Source organism: Solanum dulcamara, chromosome 5 (assembly GCF_947179165.1).
Source record: "Solanum dulcamara chromosome 5, daSolDulc1.2, whole genome shotgun sequence".
Classification (NCBI taxonomy): domain Eukaryota; kingdom Viridiplantae; phylum Streptophyta; class Magnoliopsida; order Solanales; family Solanaceae; genus Solanum; species Solanum dulcamara.
Genome location: NC_077241.1, coordinates 71,563,811 through 71,591,684, shown reverse-complemented (window position 1 = coordinate 71,591,684; position 27,874 = coordinate 71,563,811). Strand labels below are relative to the sequence as shown.

The 27,874-nt window shown below is 36.3% G+C and overlaps 3 protein-coding genes across 3 annotated transcripts; 2 read left to right on the top strand and 1 right to left on the bottom strand.

Annotated features, from left to right (window-relative positions):
- Positions 1 to 1,455: 1,455 nt before the first annotated feature.
- On the bottom strand, positions 1,456 to 18,667 carry LOC129889616 (putative disease resistance protein RGA4). The gene is made up of 2 exons (XM_055964997.1): positions 18,072 to 18,667; positions 1,456 to 4,792 (listed from the first exon to the last, which is right to left on the bottom strand). The coding sequence occupies exons 1-2, from the start codon at positions 18,502 to 18,504 to the stop codon at positions 2,259 to 2,261; spliced, it is 2,967 nt and encodes a 988-aa protein (XP_055820972.1). The 5' UTR covers positions 18,505 to 18,667; the 3' UTR covers positions 1,456 to 2,258.
- A 709-nt stretch (positions 18,668 to 19,376) lies between these two features.
- LOC129889614 (protein LPA3) lies at positions 19,377 to 23,812 on the top strand. The gene is made up of 9 exons (XM_055964996.1): positions 19,377 to 19,520; positions 19,678 to 19,824; positions 21,657 to 21,704; positions 21,812 to 21,851; positions 21,984 to 22,084; positions 22,704 to 22,896; positions 22,984 to 23,082; positions 23,318 to 23,435; positions 23,546 to 23,812. Exons 1-9 carry the CDS (start codon positions 19,452 to 19,454, stop codon positions 23,664 to 23,666), a joined length of 936 nt encoding a protein of 311 aa, XP_055820971.1. The 5' UTR covers positions 19,377 to 19,451; the 3' UTR covers positions 23,667 to 23,812.
- An 88-nt stretch (positions 23,813 to 23,900) lies between these two features.
- Positions 23,901 to 27,874, top strand: LOC129889613 (putative disease resistance protein RGA3). Its single transcript, XM_055964995.1, has 2 exons — positions 23,901 to 24,764; positions 25,153 to 27,874. Exons 1-2 carry the CDS (start codon positions 24,338 to 24,340, stop codon positions 27,708 to 27,710), a joined length of 2,985 nt encoding a protein of 994 aa, XP_055820970.1. The 5' UTR covers positions 23,901 to 24,337; the 3' UTR covers positions 27,711 to 27,874.

Below are 27,874 nucleotides of genomic sequence, written 5' to 3'. Positions count from 1 at the left end.
CGCCAAAAAAAGAAGAAGAAGAAGAAGAAGAAGAAAACATTCCTTTAAAAATAAACTAAAAAGAAAAGTAAGACAACCAAATTAAAATGAGATTATCATGATTAAAAATAATAGTTTACTTGAAAAAAACATATTTTAAAAATTATTTTTCTAAAATATGTATCATGTCATACTAAATAGGTCCCTGAGAGCTTGAATAATATTTTATTTGTACAATTTCAAAATTCAACGGAGAAAATGCAGCTCAAATATAAATCTCATTTTTGTAACTCCTATCTGTATTGTTAATTTCTGCAGCAATATTTGTGGATGAAGATGATATAACAACATACACAATAAAGATCACAGATGATCCAACAACATTCAATAAAACACTTCACCTTATTGATTGGAGCTTCTCTGTCTGATAAGCATTTATTAATTCTCACCTGCTCCGTACAAGTGCTGCGTACAAGTTCCGGCCAGGATGATTGAGAAAGATTCAACCAATTTGATTCGCTGTGCAATAATGGCCCTCGAAAAATAATGTTAGATTCGAGTTTAATGTTTGTTTATATATTACTCAATTTTTAGATAAAATATTAGATTGTTATTTAACTTTTGTAATAATTTATAAATTTTTGAATTGTTGTTTTTAATGTGTACTCGTAAGATTTTAAGGTTGTTCAAAGAGACTATTTAGACCGTGCGTCTAAAAAGTCATAAATTGCAAGAGAAAAAAAGTAGATCATTTACGAAACAATGACAAAAATTTCACAAATTTAAACTCTTCTATATTGTGCATAAAAGAACTTTTTATATTGTCTGATTAAGATTTAAAAGATAAATACAGTTAACTCGCCCATAGAAAGTAAGATAAATAACATATTAGTGGAGGCTCAAATATATTAGTGGCCTAAAGCTAAATCCAAACAGAGGCCTTAAATTTTTAATATATTTTTTATGAAATTTATTATAGTCAATTATTTAATCTTTCTTGAGACATAGTATTCGAGATTTATCAAACTTCTATCACTTCTTTCCTATAATATGAAAAATTTATATTTTCTACAAATAATACTTGATATTTTAAAAAAAATACTTATAACCTATTTTATTTTTTATTTTTAAAAATGAGGCTGCTCAAATTTGTGGGGCTAAGACAATTGCCTTTTTTCAAAGCTGTAGAGCAGCCCCTGCCTACTACAAGAAGTTAAAATACACGCTGATGGTAGAATATAAGTGAAAGAGTTAAACTTATATAATGTAAATTTGTCACATTTATTTGTTAATAGCAAGTAATTTAGTTATCATATTATGAAAATCACAAATCCCATGTTTTTGAAAAGTAACCTGTAAATACTTTTTAGGTTTAACTGCATATAAGCTAAACTTTAAGTCGAATCCTTCATACAGTGTATTTATCTTCTGAATGTAAATGTTTTTTCATTTTAATTTTTTGTTTTCTGTCATGAAAAATAGAATATGGGTATGAAGACCAAGTTGGACTAGGCCATTACTATATAATGTTTGTTATGAAGCCAAACAGCTTTAATATGGTTCTAGTCCATTTCATCCATGTAAGATATTCTGTCAAACAGCTCTAGATTAGGAACATTCAAAGTATATATGTTGAGCAGTTTCATCAGCCAAATTACATAGGTGATAGGACACATTCATTCCCCAGAACAGCTTGCAGATGGCTGCGTGATTCCAAATTTTCAGCCCTCCTGCACTTTTGGGTAAGCATACTCTGTCCCATGAGACCAGTGCCCTCTTGGATATATTTACTTCTCCAGTCCACAAGTATGTTCAACATATAACTTCCACCAATCTGATTACTTTCTGAGGTAGCAGAAATAGTTGTGTCCAATACGCTTCGACTTCAATTGAAGTCTGCCTGCATAGGACCCTTGCCATCCAGGTAGTAATCCTAGCAACAGAGGTTGGCATTGCGGAATAGCGAGCCTCTTGGTAGAGAGTGGTACACCAAGATATTTGAAAGGCAATTCCCCCATTTCATACCCTAACAGTTGCAGTATAGACTCCTTTGTATCCTTATCAACACTACCTCTGGTAGAGGATAATCAGAAATAGTGCATATCAATACAACATGAGCAAGTACAGGGAATGGATTTTACGTCATAAGTAACAGTACAAATAGATCTTAATCGTTGATTTGTTTCCAAAAGAAAATCACAGCATTACATCCAATGGCAGGAATGTAACCTGTGTGGGAAACTCACAAACAAAGAACCCAAGAAACAACGACAATAAGACTAACGAATATCCAGATTTGGAATGTGAGCAATTTTGTGCCAGTCTTCTCCGATTTCCTTATCACAGCGCTTTTCCAGTTCTGGACAACCAGTTACTCCAAAATTTGTGAGGGCTGTTAGGTGCTGCAATCCCTCGGGTAAACATTTTAGCATCTTACAGTATTTAATAAATAACTGAGTGAGTGAAGTTAAACCTTCCAGCCCTTGTTCAGGGAGACTATCTAGTGCGTCACAACTTTCAATTTGGAGACGCTTCAAAGCATTGAGACTAGTCAGGCTGGCAGGCAGCTCTTTGAGATTCTTGAAGTCAAAGAAACTCAAGTATTCGAGATTTGTAAGACTTTTGAACATCTCTTCTGGGAGTGAAGTCGCTTCGTAGTTAGCGCCAATGCGGAGGGAAGTAAGAGTGCTAAGATTAGATATGGAGCTCAAACCTGTTGCATTTGTGCCAACATGAACTTCTAATTTCTTGACAGAAGAAAGGGTTGGAAATACAAACATAGGGCAATATAAAATTGCCATTTCTTCAAGCATGGGGAATTTCTCTTCTCCTTCCTCTTTCACCAACCCTTTCAAATTACGAAAGAACCATATACGAAGTCTTTTCAGGGATGGAAACCTTCTTCTTGTGGAGAATCTAGAATGAACATCATCCTCTTCAATATACTCCACCTCCACAGACCCATATTGTAGCTCTAGACTTTCTAGACAAGGTAGCTCACCTAAGGGTGGTAAGCACAGGCAGTTTTTGCAGCTTTTAATTCTAATAGAGACGACCTTCTCCAAAACTGAGTAATATATCCAACTTGGAAAACGGAATCCTCCATAGGCAATGATCTCTAAATATTTTAGATTGGGGTGTGGTTTGAGGGCTTCAAGCACTTTAAGTTCTTCTGATTCATATCTGTTTGGTCCATCGTTATACCAACTCATGCTTAAAGATTGCAGATTTGCTTTTGCAGATAGATTGGCTTCTGCATCCGTATCATTCTTCACTCTCTCAAGGTGTGTGATTGAAATTGAGCCATAGAGATTTAGGTTTTTTAGTTCACCAAGTTGATAACCTTTCTTCCTTCCCACAATAAAGCAACCTAGAGTCTTAAGGCATGTCAACAATCCTATCCTTGGTGGAGTAGAAGTCAATGGACAGCCATCAAGTACAAGATTTCGGAGACTAACAAGTTTACTTGTTTGTTTTGGCAAACAATAAAGTGAGTAGCAATTATGTAGATCAAGAGTCTGCAGATTTTGAAGCTTGCATAGCCTCTCTGGAAGACTACAAAAGTTATTGCGAGACAGGTCCAGGTATCTTAAATGTAATAGATCTCCAATGGAAGAGGGCAATTGCTCAAGTTTTGAGTAACTTAGATTAAGCACCCTTAACGAGACAAACTTTTTCAAGAGCGAAGGAGAGTAAGAAGACACCACTTCAGCGAAACCAATGGACATCATATGTGTGTAACCTTTTACATTTATTTCGCGAATATTGCTGCTTGCTGCACTTGCTGAAAACAGAGAAGTAGCCAAATCATGGATGAGATCATGTATCTTGAAATAAGTATTACCGGATTTAATTTCAATCTCTTGGAATAAAGACCTCAAGTATAATTCTTTCCATACTTCATTACCCACTTCCTCTAGCTCCAAGTTTCCCTTTGGTAAAAGAAAACCATGTGCCATCCAGAGATTGATGAGATTTTCCTTTACCATTTTGGTGTCCTTTGGGAATACCGCGCAATACGCAAAGCATTGTCTCAAATCAAGTGGAAGGTGATGATAACTCAGTTTCAGGGCAGGTAAAATAGAACTTTCATCTTGAGGCAGTCTCCAAATCTCATTATCTCTCACATGTTCCCATTCACTTTCGTCTCTCTTGAAGCGTAAAAGACCACCAAGAGTCTTGGCTGCTAAAGGAACGCCACCACATTTCTTCACAATCTCCTTTCCAATGGCCACTAGATTAGGATTCACTTCTCTTTGTTGCCCAAATGCGCGTTGCATAAACAACTGTAAACCATCATGTGGAGACAAATTTGACAAATGATATGGTTGCGACGTTCCTATAATTGATCCAACCTTTTCAAGACGAGTAGCAGCTAGAATAGAAGCACCTCTTGCTCCAACGTTTAAGACTGCTCTCAACTTGGCCCACTTTTCTAGATCATCATTCCAAACATCATCTAAGACAAGCAAGTATCGTTTTCCATTCAATAACTCCTGAAGCTTCTTCTGTAATGAAGCCAAGTCCTCGACATCATGAGAACTTCTTTCAATATTTCCAACAATTGTCTTAATTAGCCTTTTCTCATCAAAATCATCTGAGACACAAACCCATATTTTGGGATTGAAATGCTTAGTCACTCTCTCATCATTGAAGATCATTTGGGCAAGTGTCGTCTTTCCTAGTCCCGCCATACCAATTATAGGGAAGACTGGAAGTTCTTGGGCAACATCAACATTGTTTATCAGGATTTTCACAATCTCATCCTCCTCTTTGTCCCTTCCATAGACTTTTGGTTCAGTTAAAACAAAACCTGTTCCAAGTAGTGTGAACACAAAAGATTTGTCACAATTGAGCTCATTAGAATGAGTCAGCACGAAATATAGAAGACTTTTGCAAAACAAAGAGACAAAACAATCATGTAGACAGGGATGGCAGATGGGGTGGTGCAGGGCAAACCCACACAAACCCGCAAAGATTTCAATCGCCCCACCTTGCAAAATTTGCTGTTTTCAACCCGCCTCACCCCAACACGCATAATTTGCTATTTTTTTTTACTAAGAAAACTGCTACATACTATCCATGTGTATCTAATTCCTTCCCGAAAGAATTGTTTTCCCCAACTTTCTTCAAAACATCTGTTTTTACAGTTTAGACTGATGTTTCATAACTCACAAATGGTAATCTAAGATAGACTCATACCCTAAAAAACAAAGTTCTTTTTTTCTCATATGAGAAATACTATGAAGAAGTCAGTCTCTGTATACTTCTCATTTCTTTGCTTTTTGTTTTTTAAAATTTGATTAAAAAAAGCATCTAAACAAATGTTAATGCAAAATATATCCATACCCCTTGCATTGTTTAGTGCCACAAAAACCAGTTCCAATAGCAGATCCAGACTTAAGGTTCACTTTCACTAGAAAAATCTTTTGGATATACTGATATAGAACGGGATCATCATATTCATTCATTCATATTTCATCTTCATCATCATCATCATCATCATATCATATCATATATATATATATATATATATATATATATATATAAGTGGAAAGTGATAAAATAGGAGCTGTGACTTAGTAGTTAGTTAGGAAGTTGTTATCTTGTTGTAACTAGTAGTTAGTAGTTAGTTAGAAAGTTGTTATCTTGTTGTAACTAAGAGGTTAGTTGTAACTAACTAGTAGTTAGAGGATTAGTAAAATATCTAGGACATGTATATATAAAGTGTATTGGGAAGCCTCTAGAAACAACACAATATTTTCTAATATTCTTCAATATAGCAGAATGCCCTAATTTCTCTCTTCCTTCTTCTTCCTTTGTACTCGGTCACTGTCACTAACTCGATACTCACTTAGTTACTAATTCGATGCTGTTTTCTTCATGGTATCATAGCCATAGGCCATAGATATGGTCTAGATTGAGTTGCTTGAAGGTCGAAGCTGTCGAAATCAGTGAAGAGGAACAATGGCGGAGGATCTGGACAACGAGCTGCCGGAGAAGCTGAGTCACAATCATCAACTGTATCTAAGTGCATCAGACACTTCCGGAGTGGTGTTGATTTCTATTCAGTTAACGGGATCTGAAAACTATTCGGTTTGGAGTCGTTCGATGCGAATCGCCATACTTGGACGCAACAAGCTGGAATTCATCAATGGAACATGTAAGAAGGCTAATTTTGGTGCGAATTTGACAAATCTGTGGGAGCGATGCAACGCCATAGTTCTGTCATGGATAATGAATTGCGTGTCAAAAGAGTTGCTAAGTGGAATTGTGTACTCTTCTGATGCGAGTTCTGTGTGGAATGATCTGAAAGAGCGTTTTGATAAGGTGGATGGATCGAGGATCTTCTAGTTGCACAGAGAAATTGCAACCACAACTCAAGGTACGAGCAGTATTTCTAAATATTTTACGAAGCTGCGGTTACTGTGGGCTGAGTTTGATAGCTTAGCCCCTTTCCTGTATGCAATTGCGAGAAATCGCGCGATTTCGAGGAGTTTATGAAGAGACAAAAATTGTTGCAATTTTTAATGGGACTAAATGAGTCATATGAACAATCTCGAGGTCAAATTTTGATATTGGTTCCACTCCCATCCATTAACCAAGCCTACTCTATGATGATTGAACGAGAAAGTCAAAGAGTTATGGTCAATGCGACTGGATCATCCATGAATGGAGAAATAACAGCTCTCATGACAAGTCGAGGAGGAAATTTCAGTAGATTCAAGAAGAATATGGATGTGCAATGTGATTATTGCAAGTTGAAAGGTCATCTAAAAATGGATTGCTACAAATTGCATGGTTATCCTCCAGATTACAAGTTTAAAAGGAAACCAAATGGTGCCAATCCTATTCACGCACGTGATGGAGATCCTAGAAACAATGGCTACCAGGTAAGAAGAGAAGAACCTAAAGGAAGAGTGTATAATGTGAAGGAAGAATCTTCTAAGTTTCCTGAAGGTATTAGAGGCAAGACACCTGATATTGAAGTTTACAGAGGAGCGGCTTTACCTCAGGGCAATTGTAATCAGTTAATGAGATTATTAGAGGATCCTTATCGCAACAATCGATTGATGCAATTTTTGGACAAGGAACAGCAAGGAGAAACATCTTCAGCAAGCATGAGCAAGTTATCAAATGCAGAATCTCCTAACATGGAAGGTAACATTATTGCATCCAATGTGACTGTACATGAGAAATCAGATACTATTTCAGCATGTTCTGTAAAAGATAAAAGGGAGGAATGGATAGTAGACAGCGGAGCTACGAATCATATGACATCTAATAAAGAGCTCTTACAAGAAGAGCACACTGTTATTACTGATAAACAGGTGCATCTACCTAATGGTGAGGTAGTAAATGTGACTCACACTGGAAATTGCGAAATAATTGATGGCCACACTATAGGCAATGTGCTGTATATACCTGAATTTAGATATAATCTTTTATCAATCGCCAAGATTACCAGGGAGTTATGTTGTTCGGTCAATTTCTTTCCTGAATTTCATATATTCCAGGACCTCTCAAGTGGGAAGGTGTTGGAGATTGGTAGAGAGAAAGAAGGTCTCTATTTGCTAAAGCACAAAATAACAGGATCACAAGACAAGCAACAGTTGCTGAGAGGATTGATTGCTACTAAGAATGCAGTAGATATTATGTTGTGGCACAGAAGAATGGGTCATGCTTCTGTTGGTGCAATGCAGAAACTTCTGGATATTGATCATGGTCACTGCAAACAAGCTTTAGACAAGTGTGAATTGTGTCCTCTTGCTAAACACACTAGAATGGCTTTTCCTGTTAGTGAAACTAAATCTTCTACTGTTTTTGATTTGTTGCATTTGGATGTATGGGTTCCTTTTCATGTTCAAACTGTTGATGGTTATAGATTGTTTTTGACTATTGTTGATGATCATTCACGTATGACCTGGATATATTTTCTCCAACTTAAAAATGATGTTGTAGTCCTTCGAAACTTTATACAGTTGATCCAAACTCAATTCAATAAGACCATTAAGGTGTTCAGGTCAGATAATGGATCTGAGTTTGTCAATTCAGAATGTGTGCAGTTGTTTCTGGCCAATGGTATAGTACATCAAAGAAGTTGTGTCTACACCCCTTAACAGAATGGAGTAGTTGAGCGAAAGCATAGACACATTTTGGAGTTGGCAAGAGCAATCAGATTTCAAGGGGCCTTTCCTTTGAAGTTTTGGGGGCATTGTGTATTAGGGGTTGTTTACATGATGAACAGATTACCCTCAGTTGCCTTAAAGGGAAAAACACCCTTTGAAGTATTTCATGGTCACAGATGCTCCCTTAATCATCTCATAACTATAGGCTGCTTATGCTATGCCAAAAAGCTGCCTTCAGGTGATAAATTTGATTAGCTGTGCCTGTAGTGCACATGAGATATTCTTTTGTGACTAAGGGCTATGTGTTGTACAGCCTGGTGACTCATTCCTTTTTCTTATCCAGAGATGTACTTTTCAAAGAAGACATTTTTCCTTTTAGGACCAATACACACACTGGTCCCATCTTTCTAAATACTTCTACAAATCCCTTCATCTCTGAGCCCCCTGCTACTTTCTCTGATGAGGTATTTACTGATCCTGTCTCACTAAATAATTCTCCTACTAATGGTGTTCCTGTTAGTGCAGTTCCTGCTGCTCCTGATCCTGAACCTCCCATTGAAGTACCAACTGTTAGAACCTCTTCCCGACAAAGAAAGCAACCCACTTGGATGACAGATTATGTTTCCAACAGTGTTGCAACATCAACTCCATATCCCCTTTCTCATGTGCTGAGTTATGGCAACCTCTCTCCTTCTTACCAGCAGTACCTAACTTCTTTTTCTTGCACTACAGAACCCAAATCATATCATGAAGCTTGCTCAGATCCAAATTGGATCCAAGCTATGAAAGAAGAGATTCAGGCTCTTGAAGATAATCATACTTGGCAGTTAGTTCCATTACCTCCAGGTAAACATCCTATTGGTTGCAGATGGGTTTACAAAGTAAAATTCAGAGCTGATGGTCACATTGAAAGATATAAGGCAAGATTAGTTGCAAAAGGCTATAATCAAAGGGAGGGCCTTGACAACTTAGATACTTTTTCTCCTGTTGTGAAAATTGTCACAGTGAGAAGTGTACTCTCTATAGCTGCTGCTTCTGCCTGGCACATTCATCAAATGGATTTGTATAATGCTTTTTTACAGGGTGATTTGCATGATGAGGTGTACATGACCCTACCTGAGGACATAAGACCATATCCGAGATTAATTGGAAGATTACTATGCCTGACACTAACTACGCCAGATATTTGTTTTGCTGTTCAAACCTTAAGTCAATTTTTGCAGAAGCCAAAAAGGTCTCATATGGATGCAGCATTGAAGATAGTATGAGCTTATATGAGCTCTGCTTCTTCACTGATCAGCCATGAAGAGGGTAGAGATGAAGAAGATGGAGAAGATGAAGAAGCTGAAGAAGAGAGGCGTTAGAGTAGAGAGAAGAAGAAGTTTTATTTTAGGGCTAACTATGAAATGCCCTTTTTTCATCAACAGTACATAGTTGCTATGTATATATAGCCAATTACATGGACTTAACTGACTAACAAATTAGTTAGTTAGTTCTAACTATGTAATAGCTAAAATGACTATACTGACCTTATTTCTAACTGATTTTCTAACTCCTTTAACTACTTTCTTTACATCTCAACACTCCCGTTCAAGCTAGGAGGTGCAAAAATATTTAAAGCTCCAAGCTTGGATAGAAGGTGCTCATATTGAGCTCTAGACAGTCCCTTTGTCAATATATCAGCTGGTTGTTCTTGGGTTGGTAAGTAGTCAACTTTGATCATGCCTTGTTGTAGTCTTTCTCTAATGAAATGACAATCTATCTCTATATGTTTTGTTCTTTCGTGATAAACTGGATTGGCTGCAATTTGAATTGCAGCTTTGCTATCACTATAGACCTGCACTGGTACCTTCATATCAGCCCCAACTTCCTTCAACATTCCCAACAACCACACAAGTTCTGAAACAGTAGATGCCATGCTTCTATATTCAGCCTCAACTGAACTTCTAGACACTGTAGTTTGTTTCTTGGCTTTCCAAGATATTAGTGATTTTCCCATCTTGATCAAGTATCATGTGACTGATTTCCTGGTGAGTGCACATGCTGCCCAGTCTGCATCACAGAAAGCTGTAATTTGGTTGTCTGATTGACTGGATAGTAGTATACCTTGTCCAGGTTGTCTCTTCAAATATTTGACTACTCTTAGGGCTGCCTCCATGTGTGACTTCTTTGGCTGGTTCAGAAACTGACTTAATGTTTGAGTACTGAAGGCTATATCTGGCTTTGTCATGTTGAGATACAGAAGTTTACCTATGAGTTTTTGATAGGCTGCCTGATCTATTGGAGGATCATGTAGCTCTTCTTGCTTTTGGTTCACATGGTCATCATAGAGCTTTGATGTGAGCTTGATGTTGGCATCCATTGGTGTTGCTGCTGGCTTAACTGCAGTCATTCCTACTTCTGCTATTAGATCAAGAGTGTACTTCCTCTGATGCATGAGTATTCCTGCTGTGGATCTTGCAAATTCAATCCCCAGAAAGTATTTGAGCTCCCCTAAGTCCTTTATCTTGAATGCACTTTGTAGAGCTTTCTTTGTCTCTTCTATCAGCTTTAGGCTGCTGCCAGTAACTAACATGTCATCTACATATACAAGTACAATGACAATACCTTCTACTGACTTGTTGATGAATAGTGAATAATCATATTGGTTTTGTTTGAACTTGAGAGAAATAAGAGCCTCAGTAAGTTTGTGATTCCACTGCCTTGGAGCTTGTTTGAGTCCATAAAGGGACTTTGTTAGTCTATATACATTCTCCCCTTGACTGACAAATCCCTGAGGCAGATGCATATATATTTCATCCTCTAGGTCTCCATGTAGAAAAGCATTGAAGACATCCATCTGATGGATGTGCCAGTTCTTGGAAGCTGCCATGGCAAGAACAACCCTGACAGTCACCATCTTCACAACAGGAGAAAATGTTTCTTTGTAATCAATCCCTTCTTGTTGGCTGTATCCTTTTGCTACTAGCCTGGCTTTGAACCTCTCTATTTCACCTGTGGATTTGTATTTAACCTTGTAGATCCATCTGCAACCAATAGGCTTCTTCCCTGCAGGTAAGGAAGTGACTTCCCAGGTATTGTTGTTTTCTAAGGCCTGGATCTCTGTCTGCATAGCTTCAACCCATCTTGGGTCTTTGACTGCTTCAACATAGCTGGTAGGTTCTATCACAAAGGATGTAGCTGCAATAAAGCACTGATGAGAAGGTGACAGATGAGAGTAGTTTACATAGTTGGATAGTGGATATTGAACAGCCTGTTTAACATTCAAAGAGACAAAATCCTTCAGCCATATGGGAGGATGTTTAGACCTGGCAGATCTTCTAGTAACAGGTGGCCCAGACACATTAGTATCACTTGCAATAGTGTGTTTTTGTGTAGACACACAATCTTGCTCACCAGCATCTGGATGCCCACATGTAGCCTCTTCAGAAATTACAGATGGAGCAGTACCTGGGATTGTGAATGGGGATAGTTGAAGTTGTGGAGCTGTCTCACCTAAACCTTGTAGGTTATCTACAAACAATTGCTGGGTGGCTGAGCCATCATCCTTGGCAAATGGAAATATGGCTTCTCTAAACTGAACATCCCTGCTGACAAAGAATGTGTTATTGTGCAACCTCTTCAGAAATTACAGATGGAGCAATACCTGGGATTGTGAATGGGGATAGTTGAAGCTGTGGAGCTGTCTCACCTAAACCTTGTAGGTTATCTACAAACAATTGCTGGGTGGCTGAGCCATCATCCTTGGCAAATGGAAATATGGCTTCTCTAAACTGAACATCCCTGCTGACAAAGAATGTGTTATTGTGCAAGTCAAACAAGATATAGCCTTTCTGCACTTCAGAGTACCCCATGTGCACAACTGACTTTGATCTGGGCATGAGTTTGTCATGTTCAGTGAGATTCTTGGCTAGAGCTAGGCAACCAATGGTTCTCAAATGAGATAAACCTGTTTTTTTGCCATACAATCTTTCATAAGGAGATTGGAACTGAAGCACACTACTAGGAAGTCTATTGATCAGATAAGCAGCTGCTAGGACACAATGACCCCAAAATCTGATAGGTATTTTTGCTTGAAACCTGAGGGCTCTGGTTACTTCTAGTAGATGTCTGTGTTTCCTCTCAGCCACTCCATTTTGTTGAGGAGTGTATGGACAAGACCTTTGATGGATAATACCCAGTGCTGTGAACATATTATCACATACTGAATTCACAAACTCAGTACCATTATTAGACCTTAAGACCTTGACCACCTTGTCAAACTGATTCTTAGTATACTGTAAGAAAAGTTTAAGAGACACACACACATCTGATTTGTGTTTAAGTAAGAATAGCCAAGTCATTCTTGAAAAGTCATCAACTATTGTAAGAAAGTACTTGTTGCCATCAAATGTAGTTGTATTATAAGGTCCCCAAAGATCAACATGTATCAAATCAAAGCAGCTACTGCTTTTGATGATACTAGAAGGGAATACAGGTCTAGTTTGTTTTGCAAATGGACACACTAAGCATTCAGACACCTTACACATTCTAACTTTATTCATATTGAACATCTTGGCCAGTACAGTTGAAGACACATGTCCTAGCCTTTTATGCCATAGCTCCATATCTAATTCCTTGTCTGTTGGATAAACAACATCAACAGAGTATGCAGATTCCTTAGCCTTACTTGCATCGCCTTGAGTTAATTGGTTCCATAGCAGATACAGACCCCCCTCTTCTCTACCAACTTCCTTCACCTTCCCAGTGTAGAGTTCCTGGAAAACACAGAAATCAGGGAAGAAGGAGACAGAGCAGCCTAATTCCTTGATTATTTTGCTGACAGACATCAAGTTATACTTGAATTCTGGAATATGGAACACATTAGTAATCAAACTCTTAGATGGTAGACTACAAGAACCAATATGAGTTACTTTAGTGGTACCACCATTAGGTAAGCACACATCCTTAGGAGTGTTAAGTTGAAGGACAGATTCCTTTAGTAGCATCTGCAGTTTAGACACCATATGGTTTGTTGCCCCTGTATCCACTATCCACACATCACTATTTTCAGTTACACATAGGGCCTTACCTGCATTATTTGCCTTATTGCAATCAGGTGCATTGGCTCTTGAACCAGGCTGTTGATTCATCATCATAAGAATTTGTTCATACTGATCTTTTGTGAATGTACAACCCTGAAGTAGTTGCTTGACCTCTTTCTCAACTGCCTTGTTAGAAGTAGTGGTTGATGATTTGTTTGCAGTGTGCTATACTGTGCTATTCCTGCCCCACACAGCTTCATCAGTCACATTTGTGTTCAAGCCATAAGAGAAGTTAGCCTGACCTGACTGCTGAGATTGATTTATAAGGCTATTAGTGTCTGCATGGACCATGTTTGCACTCTGGGCCTTTCTTTTGGACTTGAAATCTGGAGGATACCCTACCACCTTGTAGCAGGACTCTTTGGTGTGGCCCCTACACTTACAAAAATCACAGATTAAGGATGTATTTTTCTTGAACCTATTATTCATACCTGAACTGTTTCCAATTCTTGAGTACATAGCTACTGACTCAGAAGTTGATGCATATAGTCCCAAATTGTTGATTCCTGTAACCACAGCCTTTTGACTCTCATCTCCTACTATCATAGCATACGCTTGATTGATAGTAGGTAAGGGATCTATCACGAGAATTTGACTTCTAGCTTGATGATATGTGTCATTCAGTCCCATTAGAAATTGATACAACTTTTGTCTATTCATGTGGGCTACAAAACCTTTGGACTTCTCACAATTGCAGCAAGGTGAGGGCACTAACACTTCAAACTCATCCCACAATGCTTTCAGCCTTGTATAATATGCTGATACAGAGGTTGTTCCTTGTTTTAAGGTAGCTATTTCTTTGTGTAGGCTATAAGTTCTTAATCCATCAACTCTATCGAACCTCTCTTGCAGGTCAGTCCACACACTTGAAGCATTCGACGCAAACGCAATTCCACTCAACAAACTCTTCGAGACTGAATTCATAAGCCATGACAACACAATTGCATTTGCTCTTTCCCATTGGCCCCACAGTTCTTCACCATACATTTCTTTCCTGCACGTTCCATCCACAAGCCCTAATTTGTTTCTACCTAACAATGCTAATTTGATTGACCGATTCTATAAGGTGTAGTTTTCAATACATTGCAACTGAAACGAGATGATGCTTATACCACTCACATCCGTGGGGCTAAGGAATAGGGGATGATTATAGTCAATACCTTGTCTATTGTTACCTGCTGAGCTTGCTGAACTTGGTATACCCACTCGTTGAGCTGAATCTGTGGCTTCACCTGTCATTTCTTCAACCTTTTGAGCTCTTTGTTGCAGAAGTCAGTGTTGGTTACAGTTTTGGCTTCGACGGAGCTCAGATCTGTAAACTACAAGCTAACCACTTTGACTGATTCTTTGACTATGATCTTCGAGTCTTTGACTCAGCTGTGTGAACTCTTTCCAGTGACCAACGCTCTGATACCATGAGCTTATTTGAGCTCTGCTTCTTCACTGATCAGCCATGAAGAAGGTAGAGATGAAGAAGATGGAGAAGATGAAGAAGCTGAAGAAGAAAGGCGTTAGAGTAGAGAGAAGAAGAAGTTTTATTTTAGGGCTAACTATGAAATGCCCTTTTTTCATCAACAGTACATAGTTGCTATGTATATATAGCCAATTACATGGACTTAACTGACTAACAAATTAGTTAGTTAGTTCTAACTATGTAATAGCTAAAATGACTATACTGACCTTATTTTTAACTCCTTTAACTACTTTCTTTACATCTCAACGTAGTAAGATACATAAAAAGGAATCCAGCCATGGGAATATTGATGAATAGCAGAAATGAGAACAAGTTGACAGGGTACTGTGATGCTGATTGGGCATCATGCCCAAATACTAGAAGATCAGTCACAGGTTTCTTGATCAAACATGGTGAATCCTTGATTTCTTGGAAGTCAAAGAAGCAAACAACAATTTCAAGAAGCTCAGCAGAATCGGAGTACAGAAGCATGGCCTCCACTGTCTCTGAAATAATGTGGATTGCTGGATTATATAAAGAATTAGGTGAAGAATTGGAGATGCCAGTGGAGCTTTTTTGTGATAGTAAAGCTGCACTACAGATAGCAGCAAATCCAGTATATCATGAGAGAACAAAACACATAGAAATAGACTGTCATTTCATTAGAGAGAAGATTCAAAAGGGACTGATTAAGCCTCTGTTCTTAGGTACACATGAGCAACAAGCAGATATAATGACAAAAGGGCTACACAGATCACAGCATGAATATCTTGTTTCCAAGCTGGGGGTAAAATAGATATTTTTGTACCTGTCAGCTTGAGGGGGAGTGATAAAATAGGAGCTGTGACTTAGTAGTTAGTTAGGAAGTTGTTATCTTGTTGTAACTAGTAGTTAGTAGTTAGTTAGAAAGTTGTTATCTTGTTGTAACTAAGAGGTTAGTTGTAACTAACTAGTAGTTAGAGGATTAGTAAAATATCTAGGACATGTATATATAAAGTGTATTGGGAAGCCTCTAGAAACAACACAATATTTTCTAATATTCTTCAACATAGCAGAATGCCCTAATTTCTCTCTTCCTTCTTCTTCCTTTGTACTCGGTCACTGTCACTAACTCGATACTCACTTAGTTACTAATTCGATGTTGTTTTCTTCAGAAAGCTCCAACCTTCAAAATTGAATTACCATTTTGCCCTTTCACTAAATTAAAATATTATAATTTATTTAATTAATTAAATAATAAATAGTAAAATTTTAATTCACTCCAGACTTAATTACATGTTTTAGGTTAAAAACAAAATTTCACATGACTAGATAAACAAAACGTCAAAACATTCCAAATTCTTGGCTACATTAATTTAGAAACAATGAATCTTTAAAGGAGTCTACCTTCTTAAATGTTATCATACTAAATTCTAATAATAGCTAAAATAAATGATAGCAAAATATAATTTCTCTCATTTTACAAGCTTTCCAAAAGTTCATACATTTTCGAAATGATTATAAATAATTAAAAATTAATAACAGGTACATAATTTAATAAAATAATTACTATGATAACTTACAACAACTTATGGCTCTGTATGGTTTTCTATAATGTAACACTAATGTTATAAGTTCAAAAATGCTTTAAAGAAATAATAATAATTTCATGAAGAGTCTTTTTCACTATCCTCTACTGTGTAGTACAATGTATATTATTTATTTATGAATTATTTATTAAATTAATAAATTATTTGATCCAACTCTTTTCACCTCCTTAGGAGTTAAAGGACCTTTGGTTTGCCTTCTGATCTCATCAACAACTTATATAAATGAACTTTTAAAATAAGAAACGATTTTTCAATAATCATATTTTGTGTATGTAGTCATTTTCTTCTTTAGTTTTTCTTAGAGTTCTTGATTCCTTTCAAGAGATATATTGTAGATGTCTTTATCAATAAATTGTATTACTTTATAAATAATAAAATTACAGGCTATATGTCGTATTTTTTTATTCAGGTGATCAAGAGGTTGTGATTTTTATCTTGTCTGTTAGTTTATTCTTCCTCATATATACTGCTAATGATCTAGCTATAGTTGAACCTAATTTTTAATTCTTGGTTTAATAGTTGTTCTTAATTGAAATATTTTTTCTTATGGAACATAACATTTGAAGATATGAATTTATTTGTACAAGATAAGAATTCACGTATAAGTTTTTTTTTTATGTCATAAAGTGAAACCTGACGGGTTCTATTATTTTCGTTATGAGATTTTTAGTTTTGTAACAGGATGGGATGGCTAATTCACATTTCGTATTCATTTTGTCATTGTCCTATTGATGTGTTGAGTTCGTGAGAAAAAAAATATAACTTCCTCAAATAATATAGCTATCAATTAAAGTATTTTTCTGATTAACTATTTTGTGATACGAACTTAAAATAAAATTGGAGATCAACGTACTAACACACGTTCACGAAAATTAGTATTTTAGATAACTCCAAAGCTCATGTTTCATTTTTTTTAATGACTGTAGTCTCTAACAACAACTATCAATTAACTCTGAGTTTTGAACTTGCTCAACTACTTAATTGATCATTAAATCATACCCTTAGATGATATTTCATTTTTTTAAAACAATAAACAAGGATATTTAGGAATTAAAGACAATCCCAAAAGAGATTGTATAAGCATCAGATTCAAAAGCTTGAATACAAGATTCATGCTGTAATTATAATTTTAAACTTAATGCAGGAAGAAGGTTGACCTGCATCCGCGACCCCCCAAAATATCCTTTTTAGAAAAATCAACCCTCCTCACCGCGTCCCACAACTTCACAGTTCCAAACCCAGGTTCAGACCTGCACCGCCCCATCGCCATCCTACTATGTAGAAAAAAAAGTGTAGAACTTTTCCTCACGGCAAAGTGCAAACACACTATGTGGTAACAAACTGTACTCCGTGTCAAATTAGTTGGTCATTTTACTAAAAATATATATACCAAATTACTTATTTACTTACTGAATCAAGATAAAATTAATTAAAATTTTCTCATTATACCTCTAAAATTAATCATATTTTTCATAAATTATCTTGACTACCATCAATATAGATAAAGGATAAATTAGTAAAATTATTCATCTTATGTATGATTTCTTAATCTATGTCGCTAGTACTCCCTCCATTCATTTTTACTTATCTACTATAATAAAAATAGGTATTCAATAATATTTATTCAATTTATAAAATTAAAAGATAATTTATAATTTTTAATTTATTTTTATTATTAATTAATAGTCATTTCTTAATTATATTTTTTAAGATATTTTATTTATTATATTCAAAGACAGATATAATAAAATTATTCCCTTATTTATAATTTATTAAGAATTGTGTAAAGTGCGGCTAAATAATGATGGACGGAGTGAGTATTAGTTAGCAGTCAGACCTGTTTCACGCGAAGAGGCGGCTTGTCTCTCTGTGGTAATTTTTTCAAGGAAATGGAACTTGCTTCTTTCCTCGGCAATTGCATCTAGTTTCTCCATTATCTGTTTCATCCTTTTCCCAATTTTGTGACGGAAATTGATAATTCCTGGATGATAAAACCCTAATCGAGATTGTTCGAATCTTCTTGCCTCATTTTTACATTCGCCCAATATGTCATCAATTTCATAGGCAGCAGAATTGAGTTTCTGCAACCAATTCTCTATTGCCTTGTCCTTCAATTGCTTCTCCTGAGCATCTTGAAGTACAGCTTGAATTGTGGAAAACACACTCGAGAGCTTTTCAAATTCCTTTTCGAAACCGAAAAGCAATACAAGTTTATCTTGGATGAAAGAAGTGATATTTTGTAGCAGAACTTGAAGGAAAGCTTCCGCCATCAATGTATAGAAATATTGGGCAATTCAAAGTGGTTGGTTTGTTCAGTTGAGCAGTGTGTGGACTTTATATTTCATGAAAACTGCACATACCGACACTCTTAATTGCCGGAATTCTCCGTCCGTATTAACTTCTTTTGCTATTGACTTTTTTTATTTTTTTACTTGGTGCTCCTATTCCTTAGGAAAACAATTTTTTGTATATAAAAAATAAAGTATTTTTTTCAGTTTTAATTTATTTATTTAATATTTACTTTACATGAAATTTAAAAATACTTAAAGTTTGCTAAAGATATTAAGAATACATCAAGATTTTCTTAATTGTCTTTGATTTTTGGTACTTGGTATCACCTGATTTTATTGAGTTTTTATTTTTGATATCTCGCATCATGAGTTGTCTAATATGTTTTGATTATTACACTATTTTATTACTTCAGTGTGTTAGTTACTATATTTTGTATACTATTTTCTTTTTTATATTTGGGTTTGCTACACTCTGAGTATCTTTTGAAAACAATCTTAACTAAGGTCTGCATACACTCTACTCTCCTCAAACTCCACTTGTGAAATTTTACTGAATATGTTATTGTTATTGTCGTTTTAAACATTTCATATGTAAAATTGATATGAAATAGCTGTCAAAAAAGATAAAACAAACAATCATTTTGAAATGAACTAAAAAAAAATTAAGATAAAATAGATAAAAACAAAGCAAATATATATTTTTTAAATTGAGAAAGGAGATTACAAGGTAGACAATTATACCTCGCCAATAAAATAAAAGTTCTGACCAACCTTCAATTGAGTTATTAAGATTTCAAAAACATAATAATTATTATATTAGCTATGGATATAAACTCTCTCTTTTTCTGCTTTATAAAATAGGGCAATAAACTTTATTGTTAAACTCTTTTCAGCCTTTCTCTCTCTCCTTGTGGTTAGAATTCAAAATGTGGTTATCCACTTTCTCAACTACACTGGCAGTTGCTGTTTCAGTTCCTTCCTCTCTTATTCCACAGGTAACTTTTTTCTAATTTTGTTGGGAATTTAGAATTATATCATTTGATTAGTTGATTACTTTGTAAATGTTGTTTTACTATTAGAAAAAAAATCACATTTATGTTTTCTACTCAATTTATTTCCTGATTTCGTTTGATTTTGTCGAATATATTGTAGGATTTCATCATGAGAAAGTCTAAATTGAAGAGAAATGTGAAGATCTCAAGAAATTTTGAATTTGCGATCAGTTGTTCCGGCGATAAAGCTGCTTCAATTGGGTTTGATGTGTCATTCCCTAAGGACTACACGGAATTACTTCAACAAGTATTCATTCTATTCACTTTTTCCCATAATATTGGGGGCAGGGGTAGGGGAAATGGGGGAGGGGATTTCAAGGTGGGGAATTGAAATGTATGTACTAACAGTTCCCACTTTTTGCACTCACATTAAAAGGAAAAGGCTTTACCAACGAGGATTGTGGAGTGGTAAGTACTTCTTGATGTTTAACCAGAAGTCTTGGTTTCGAGTCCCTCTGGTACGCAAATCACCTTTTTTAGGGAGCACTTTACCCTCCAATATGAGACTTTTCGGTGCGAATCCGGATTTAGTCGGGTTTCAATGCGGATACCGAATGGGAAAAAAATAAAAATAAAATGAAAAGGCTTTTTTTTTGTAAAAGAAATAATAATAAAAAATGCCCCCTTTTCCACCAAGTTATTGCTAACGATACTAGGTTACCTTTTCATATTTCCCTCAACTATTGCAGGCAGATTAAGGTACTTATTTGCCAGGGGCAGAGATAGAGTATTACTTGCGGGTTCGGATGAATTCAATAGCTTTTGCTTAGATGTTGTATTTGTATTAGGAAGTCCATTAAATAAGAATAAATACATAATTACAAACCCAGCAACGAAGACGAGCTATGAGTTCGGTGGCAAGTTCTGAACCCATAAACTTCAAATCTTGGCTCCACTTGTATTAGTTGCTACAGTGCTCAAAGTGTTGAGAAGTAGACTGACAGAATGTGGAGCGCTTGAAATCTTAGGAATATTTTCTTTAACATGTGAAGAATGGTTAACTTAGTTGCTAATTGTGAAGAAGGCCTACCATATTGGAGTTTCTAAAGCCCATATTCATAGTCTTTTGAGTTTGTAGTCAAATATATGAAGGATTTTTTAATACACAGATAAGATAGGAGGATGAAATTAAGTTAAATAATAATATACGGCAATGAAGTAGTATAATGCGACTCCTAGGTGAAGTTACTGAGAATGATTCTAATTCTCTAGTAAATCTGAAGTAGATCATATACTGAATCATTATAGTTATTGCTAGTTTTTCTCTAAATAAAAGAATAAACTACTTGCTGCCTTTCGAATGTTTGCCATGGTTTCTGTTATATCACTTTGATCGCCTTCAGAATGGGAATTCCACCCTGACTTGATAAAAAGTGTGTCTATCCGCACCATGTATCTCTCATGCAGCCTTGAGAAGACTATTTTTCGTGTGGGTTCTTATCCCAAAGCCATTATAAATGAGGCATTGTTGTGTGCTTATGAGACTGGTTAATTACCAATACTTGCTTGAATTCCTTAATATAAGCTAATGTACTTAGTCTCCTTGACCTAACTGGTTCTTGCTGACTGTAAATTTCTCATAATTGAAGGCTCTTATCCCTCTTGCTGCAAATTCATATATTACATCTGGAAATTTCATGCTACCGTTTGTACCTTTTTATGTACGTCATGTCTGATTTACATCTAATAGACTATGGTTCTGTTAAGCCTTTGCACTTCTCAAGATTTTCAACATTTATGTTTGTAAAATGTGCAACTGAAACTTTTTATGGAGCTGTTATCAACTGCCAAATATGTCCACTTTTGGGGCTTAAAATCGGAATGTAGATGATAAGTGAAAACATGATTTAACACTCACTAAAAGACATAACAGTTCATGTCCATTACATGATAATTTTTTCGTTCTAAAATTCTTGAAATGTATGTATATTACAACCCTAAACTTTTTCTATTTTCAAATTTCCATTTTATGAATAATGCTTATCTTGTTTCTCATTGCATACTCATTTTATTCACTTCACTTTCTTAAGTCTGTGCTGCAGTTCTTCAATCATAATTCCAGAATTTCATGTTTAACAGGCTAAAGAAGCAACTGAATTGGCATTGAAGAACAACAGACAACTGATGGTCAGTCAAATTCCCTGTATATCTTCAAGTGACAACAACACTTTAAAGAAATGATACGGTATCCATACTTTCCGTGGACTTAAAGAGCAAAAACTTTCTTGTACCAGGAAATTGAATTTCCAACTGCTGGATTGGGTTCTGTACCAGGTTATGACAAATTGTCCTCCTTACTTGCCAGTTTCTCCTGATTTTGGCATGTGAAGATCGGTATAATCTACACTAGCTCGCTGCTTTCCCATTCATGTCAGTTGATTTCACTCTGGTGTTAACTATCAACAGGTGACGGTGAGGGTGGAACAGAAATGACTGGAAGTATGCAACTAATACGTGAGTTCTGTGATCTCTTGATTATACCGGAGAAAGCCACAAAGACCAGAATTGTAAGTCTGGTTCTGAATGAATTTTATAGTATACACTGTGAGTCTCGAAAAGGCTCTCTTGCTGGTATTGCATTCTATTGGAGGAAGCAACTATACATTCTATTGGAGGAAACAATCATCTGGTTCGGAAAAGAAATAAGGAAAACTTTAACCATAAAAGAAGTACTCAGAATATTAGCGAGGAAAAGCTGTTGCTTAATCCTTAACTGTTGGACTGTACTGCATAGAGTGTGTGCTTAATTCTTCTATTTGCCACATTATACAACATAAACCGAAATTCGGCTATTTGCAGAGTTCATCCCTCGTGTCCATGCATGAGCTTTGCCATTGTTAATTATTTCTCTATTCGCCGCATCAATCTACCTTGATTTCTTGTTTTGCGTGTAAGCTCATTACAACTAAGACAAGAAGCTGAAGATGTTTCATATTAATGTTAAACGAATGGTGTTTCAAAGCTGGCAGCCGTGCTTTTACCTCTTATCTTATTGCTCCATAATAGTTTCATCTTCTTGTACATCAAAATTAGTGTTCCCTGTTAATGTTTGTGATCACCTCTTTTCCCATTAAGCTCTTTTACTCTACCAGGTGCGATCTATCAAACTTGCATTAAACCTTTCAGTTTTTCCCGGAGGCTAATGAAGTGAAATTTGCAAGACAATCAATTTTTGGAGGAGCATCTTTTAAGTTGGACTATTTGACAAAGCCTTCTTTTTTCGAGGATTTCGGTTTCGCCGAAAAGGTCAAAATGGTTGACCGTGTCAAGCCAGAAGATGAACTTTTTATAGTCGCCTATCCATATTTTAATGTCAATGGTAACCTGAACTCTTACACCTCAGTGTATATCAAGTGATCGATTTCACAGAAATATTATGATGGCATCATTTATTTCTGCAATGTAGAGATGCTTGTCGTGGAAGAGCTATACAAAGCAGCAGTGTCCAACACTTCTAGGAAACTGATTATATTCAACGGAGAGCTTGATCGAATAAGATCTGGCTGTATCCCTTCTTAGCACCATTTTTCCTCTTTTAATCCGATCAAAGAATAAAAGTTTCTTATTGCTCTGCATGATTGTCTGCATATTGTGGTAATGAGTAACCTGTTGCACCGGAAATAGGATGGACATTGTAGTATATATATATTGCTGCTTTTTAGAATTACAGAGAAGAAAAGAGATCTTCTTAACAATTGTTCAATGTTACTGTATTTCATGCTATCTTTGACCAAAATAAGATTATCCACCATTCTTCTATCCGAAGCTAGCTGCACTATCCAAGACTCTTTTTCCTGAAATGGAGACGGTATATTATATTCACAATTTTAAAGGACTAAATGGAGGAGTCCTGTTCAGGTAATCTCTTTTACCAAAGCTTGGAATGACTGAACTATTTGTTAGATTGTTTATTATTACTTGAGTTTAGCTCGTTTTCTTGTTTACTTTGACTGTCTTTTGAAAACCAGGTGTTACCCTGGCCCTTGGAAAGTTTTCCGAAGAGTAGGAAGTACCTACATCTGCTTGCATCAACAGGAATCAATGCCATCCTTGAAAGAAGTTGCTTTGGACATCCTTCCATCAGTTTGATTGTTTTAGTTTATAAATTACACTGCGAAAAGTGTTCAGTTTGCCTTCTTTCTCCTGTAATTTTAAGGAAGAAAAACTTTTGATATCTGTGTTCTTTTGTGACCTATGTTATTGCAGAATTCTTATATCATGCATTATCCAAATTCCTTTACAGTGTAAATATATTGATTTCGTTACACCTGTAATACATTTGTATATTAACCTTGAAAACCAAGTTGTTGAACACATCACTACCAGAAATTCTCCAATTTCTGACATCCTTTTCCTTTGGAAAACGGTCAGGATAAACTCCGGCACCGTTCAAACGGTTCTTGATCCTTCAGGAAAATAGCTAGTCAGAGAAGGCCCCTGTCTTTGTGTATATGAAGGGACTTGAGTCCTTTTTGGTACAAGTAGACTACTTGAGTGGATGACTATTTGAATGGGTCCAAAAGACTATTTAATGGGTCCAAAATAGGTAGTTATAGGTATTAAGTTATTGGTAGATTAATCAAAATGCACAAAGTTGATCACCAAGCGACAAGAAAAGATAATTTATTATATTATAAGTCCATGCCCTGCTCAAGTCAACTTTGAACTGTCCATACTTCATTCCAACATCTTACTTTGTTTCAAGAGATTCATTGTTTACAATTCCAGTAATCTAGTCTATGTTATAGTAAATTCAACATATGGCTGAGGCTTTCCTTCAAGTTCTTCTAGATAATCTCACTTCTTTCATCCAAGGGGAACTTGGATTGGTTTTTGGTTTTGAGAAGGATTTTAAAAAACTTTCAAGCATGTTTTCTATGATTCAAGCTGTGCTAGAAGATGCTCAAGAGAAGCAACTGAAGTACAAGGCAATAAAGAACTGGTTACAGAAACTCAACGTTGCTGCATATGAAGTTGATAACATCTTGGATGAATGTAAAACTGAGGCAGCAAGATTCAAGCAGGCTGCATTGGGGTGTTATCATCCACGGACCATCACTTTTCGTTACAAGGTGGGAAAAAGAATGAAAGAAATGATGGACAAACTAGATGCAATTGCAGAGGAAAAGAGGAATTTTCATTTGGATGAAAGGATTATAAAGAGACAAACTGCTAGACGGGAAACAGGTACTCATCTTAATTTTTATTTTCTAAAAAAACAAGTATTACAAATTGCAGAGGAATGAAGGAATTTATATTCATTTTATTGGAAATTATTAAAGTCATGTGTGTTTTTAAGCTGAGGGGAAGTTTCAAAGATTCTGTCTAATCTAAATGTTTGTCTCAAGAGTTAATGATTAACTTAATTTTTATGTGATCATATAGAAAGGAATTTCATAAATAAGATAAGTTAGGAATTCCTCTAAACATCCCAGAAAAATATATTTTGTCCTCTTAAATCACTTTCTGCCTTGTGGAACTCACTCACTCAGCATGATTTTCTCAATTCTATTGTGCAAATATCTTCTCTATTTTCTGCTGACTCCTAATGTAACACCTTTCTCGTTTGGAGCAGGTTTTGTTTTAACTGAAGCAAAAGTTTACGGAAGGGACAAAGAGGAGGATGAGATAGTGAAAATCTTGATAAACAATGTTAGTGATGCCCAAGAACTTTCGGTACTCCCAATACTTGGTATGGGGGGACTAGGAAAGACAACACTTGCCCAAATGGTCTTCAATAATCAGAGAGTGACAGAGCATTTCAATCTAAAGATATGGGTTTGTGTCTCAGATGACTTTGATGAGAAGAGGTTGATTAAGGCAATTGTAGAATCTATTGAAGGAAAGTCCCTGGGTGACATGGACTTGGCTCCCCTACTGAAAAAGCTTCAGGAGTTTTTGAATGGAAAAAGATACTTTCTTGTTTTGGATGATGTTTGGAATGAAGATCAAGAAAAGTGGGCTAATCTTAGAGCAGTATTGAAGGTTGGAGCAAGTGGTGCTTCAATTCTAATTACTACTCGTCTTGAAAAGATTGGATCAATTATGGGAACTTTGCAACTATATCAGTTATCAAATTTGTCTCAAGAAGATTGTTGGTTGTTGTTCAAGCAACGTGCATTTGGCCACCAAACGGAAACGAATTCTGAACTTATGGCAATTGGAAAGGAGATTGTGAAGAAATGTGGGGGGGTGCCTCTAGCAGCCAAGACTCTTGGAGGTCTTTTACGCTTCAAGAGGGAAGAAAGTGAATGGGAACATGTGAGAGATAGTGAGATTTGGAATTTACCTCAAGATGAAAATTCTGTTTTGCCTGCTCTGAAGCTGAGTTATCATCATCTTCCACTTGATTTGAGACAATGTTTTGCATATTGCGCGGTATTCCCAAAGGACACCGAATTGGAAAAGGGATATCTCATCACTCTCTGGATGGCACACGGTTTTCTTTTATCAAAAGGAAACATGGAGCTAGAGGATGTGGGTAATGAAGTATGGAAAGAATTATACTTGAGGTCTTTCTTCCAAGAGATTGAAGTTAAATCTGGTAAAACTTATTTCAAGATGCATGATCTCATCCATGATTTGGCTACATCTATGTTTTCAGCAAGTGCATCAAGCAGCAGTGTCCGCCAAATAAATGTAAAGGATGATGAAGATATGATGCTCATTGTAAAAGATTATAAAGATATGATGTCCATTGGTTTCTCCAGAGTGGTGTCTTCTTACTCTCCTTCGCTCTTTAAAAGATTTGTCTCGTTAAGGGTGCTTAATCTAAGTAACTCAGAATTTAAACAGTTATCGTCTTCCATTGGAGATCTAGTACATTTAAGATACCTGGACCTGTCTGGCAGTAAAATTTGTAGTCTTCCAAAGAGGTTGTGCAAGCTTCAAAATCTGCAGACTCTTGATCTATATAATTGTCAGTCGCTTTCTTGTTTGCCAAAACAAACAAGTAAGCTTGGTAGTCTCCGAAATCTTGTACTTGATCACTGTCCATTGACTTCTATGCCACCGAGAATAGGATTGTTGACATGCCTTAAGACACTAAGTTACTTTCTTGTGGGCGAGAGGAAAGGTTATCAACTTGGTGAACTACGAAACTTAAACCTCCGTGGTGCAATTTCAATCATCCGCCTTGAAAGAGTGAAGAACGATACGGAGGCAAAAGAAGCCAATTTATCTGCAAAAGCAAATTTGCACTCTTTAAGCATGAGTTGGGAAGGACCACACAGAAATGAATCAGAAGTTAAAGTGCTTGAAGCCCTCAAACCACATCCCAATCTGAAATATTTAGAAATCATTGGCTTCAGTGGATTCTGTCTCCCAGACTGGATGAATCACTCAGTTTTGATAAATGTTGTCTCTATTCTAATAAACGGTTGCGAAAACTGCTCGCGCTTACCACCCTTTGGTGAGCTGCCTTGTCTAGAAAGTCTAGAGTTACAAGACGGGTCTGTGGAGGTGGAGTATGTTGAGGATTATGTTATTCATTCTGGATTCCCTCCAAAAGAAAGGTTTCCATCCCTGAGAAAACTCCATATAGGTGGCTTTTGTAATCTGAAAGGATTGCTGAGAACGGAAGGAGAAGAGCAATTCCCCATGCTTGACGAGATGAAGATTTCGGATTGCCCTATGTTTGTTTTTCCGACCCTTTCTTCTGTCAAGAAATTAGAAATTTGGGGGGAGGCAGATGCAAGAGGTTTGAACTCCATATCTAATCTTAGCACTCTTACAGCCCTCAAGATTTTCAGTAACCACAAAGTGACTTCACTGCTAGAAGAGATGTTCAAAAGCCTTGAAAATCTCAAATACTTGAGTGTCTCTTACTTAGAGAATCTCAAAGAGCTGCCTACCAGCCTGGCTAGCCTCAATGATTTGAAAAGTCTGAATATTCGTTATTGTTATGCACTAGAGAGTCTTCCCGAGGAAGGACTGGAAGGTTTAACTTCACTCACTGAGTTATTTGTTGAACACTGTAACATGCTAAACTTTTTACCCCAGGCATTGCAGCACCTAACAGCCCTCACAAGTTTAAGAGTTATTGGTTGTCCAGAAGTGGCAAAGCGGTGTGAGAAGGGAATTGGAGAAGACTGGCACAAAATTGCTCACATACCAAATGTGTATATTGGTTAGTCTTGATCTGTTTTTTTTGTTGTTGTTGTTTTTGCTTTCTGAGGTTCTTTGTTTGTGAGTTTCCAACAAAGGTTATGCTCCTGTCATTGGATGTAGTTTTGTAATTTTCTTTTGGAAACAAATCAACTATTAAGATCTATTATGTGATATCCATTCTTTCTGTA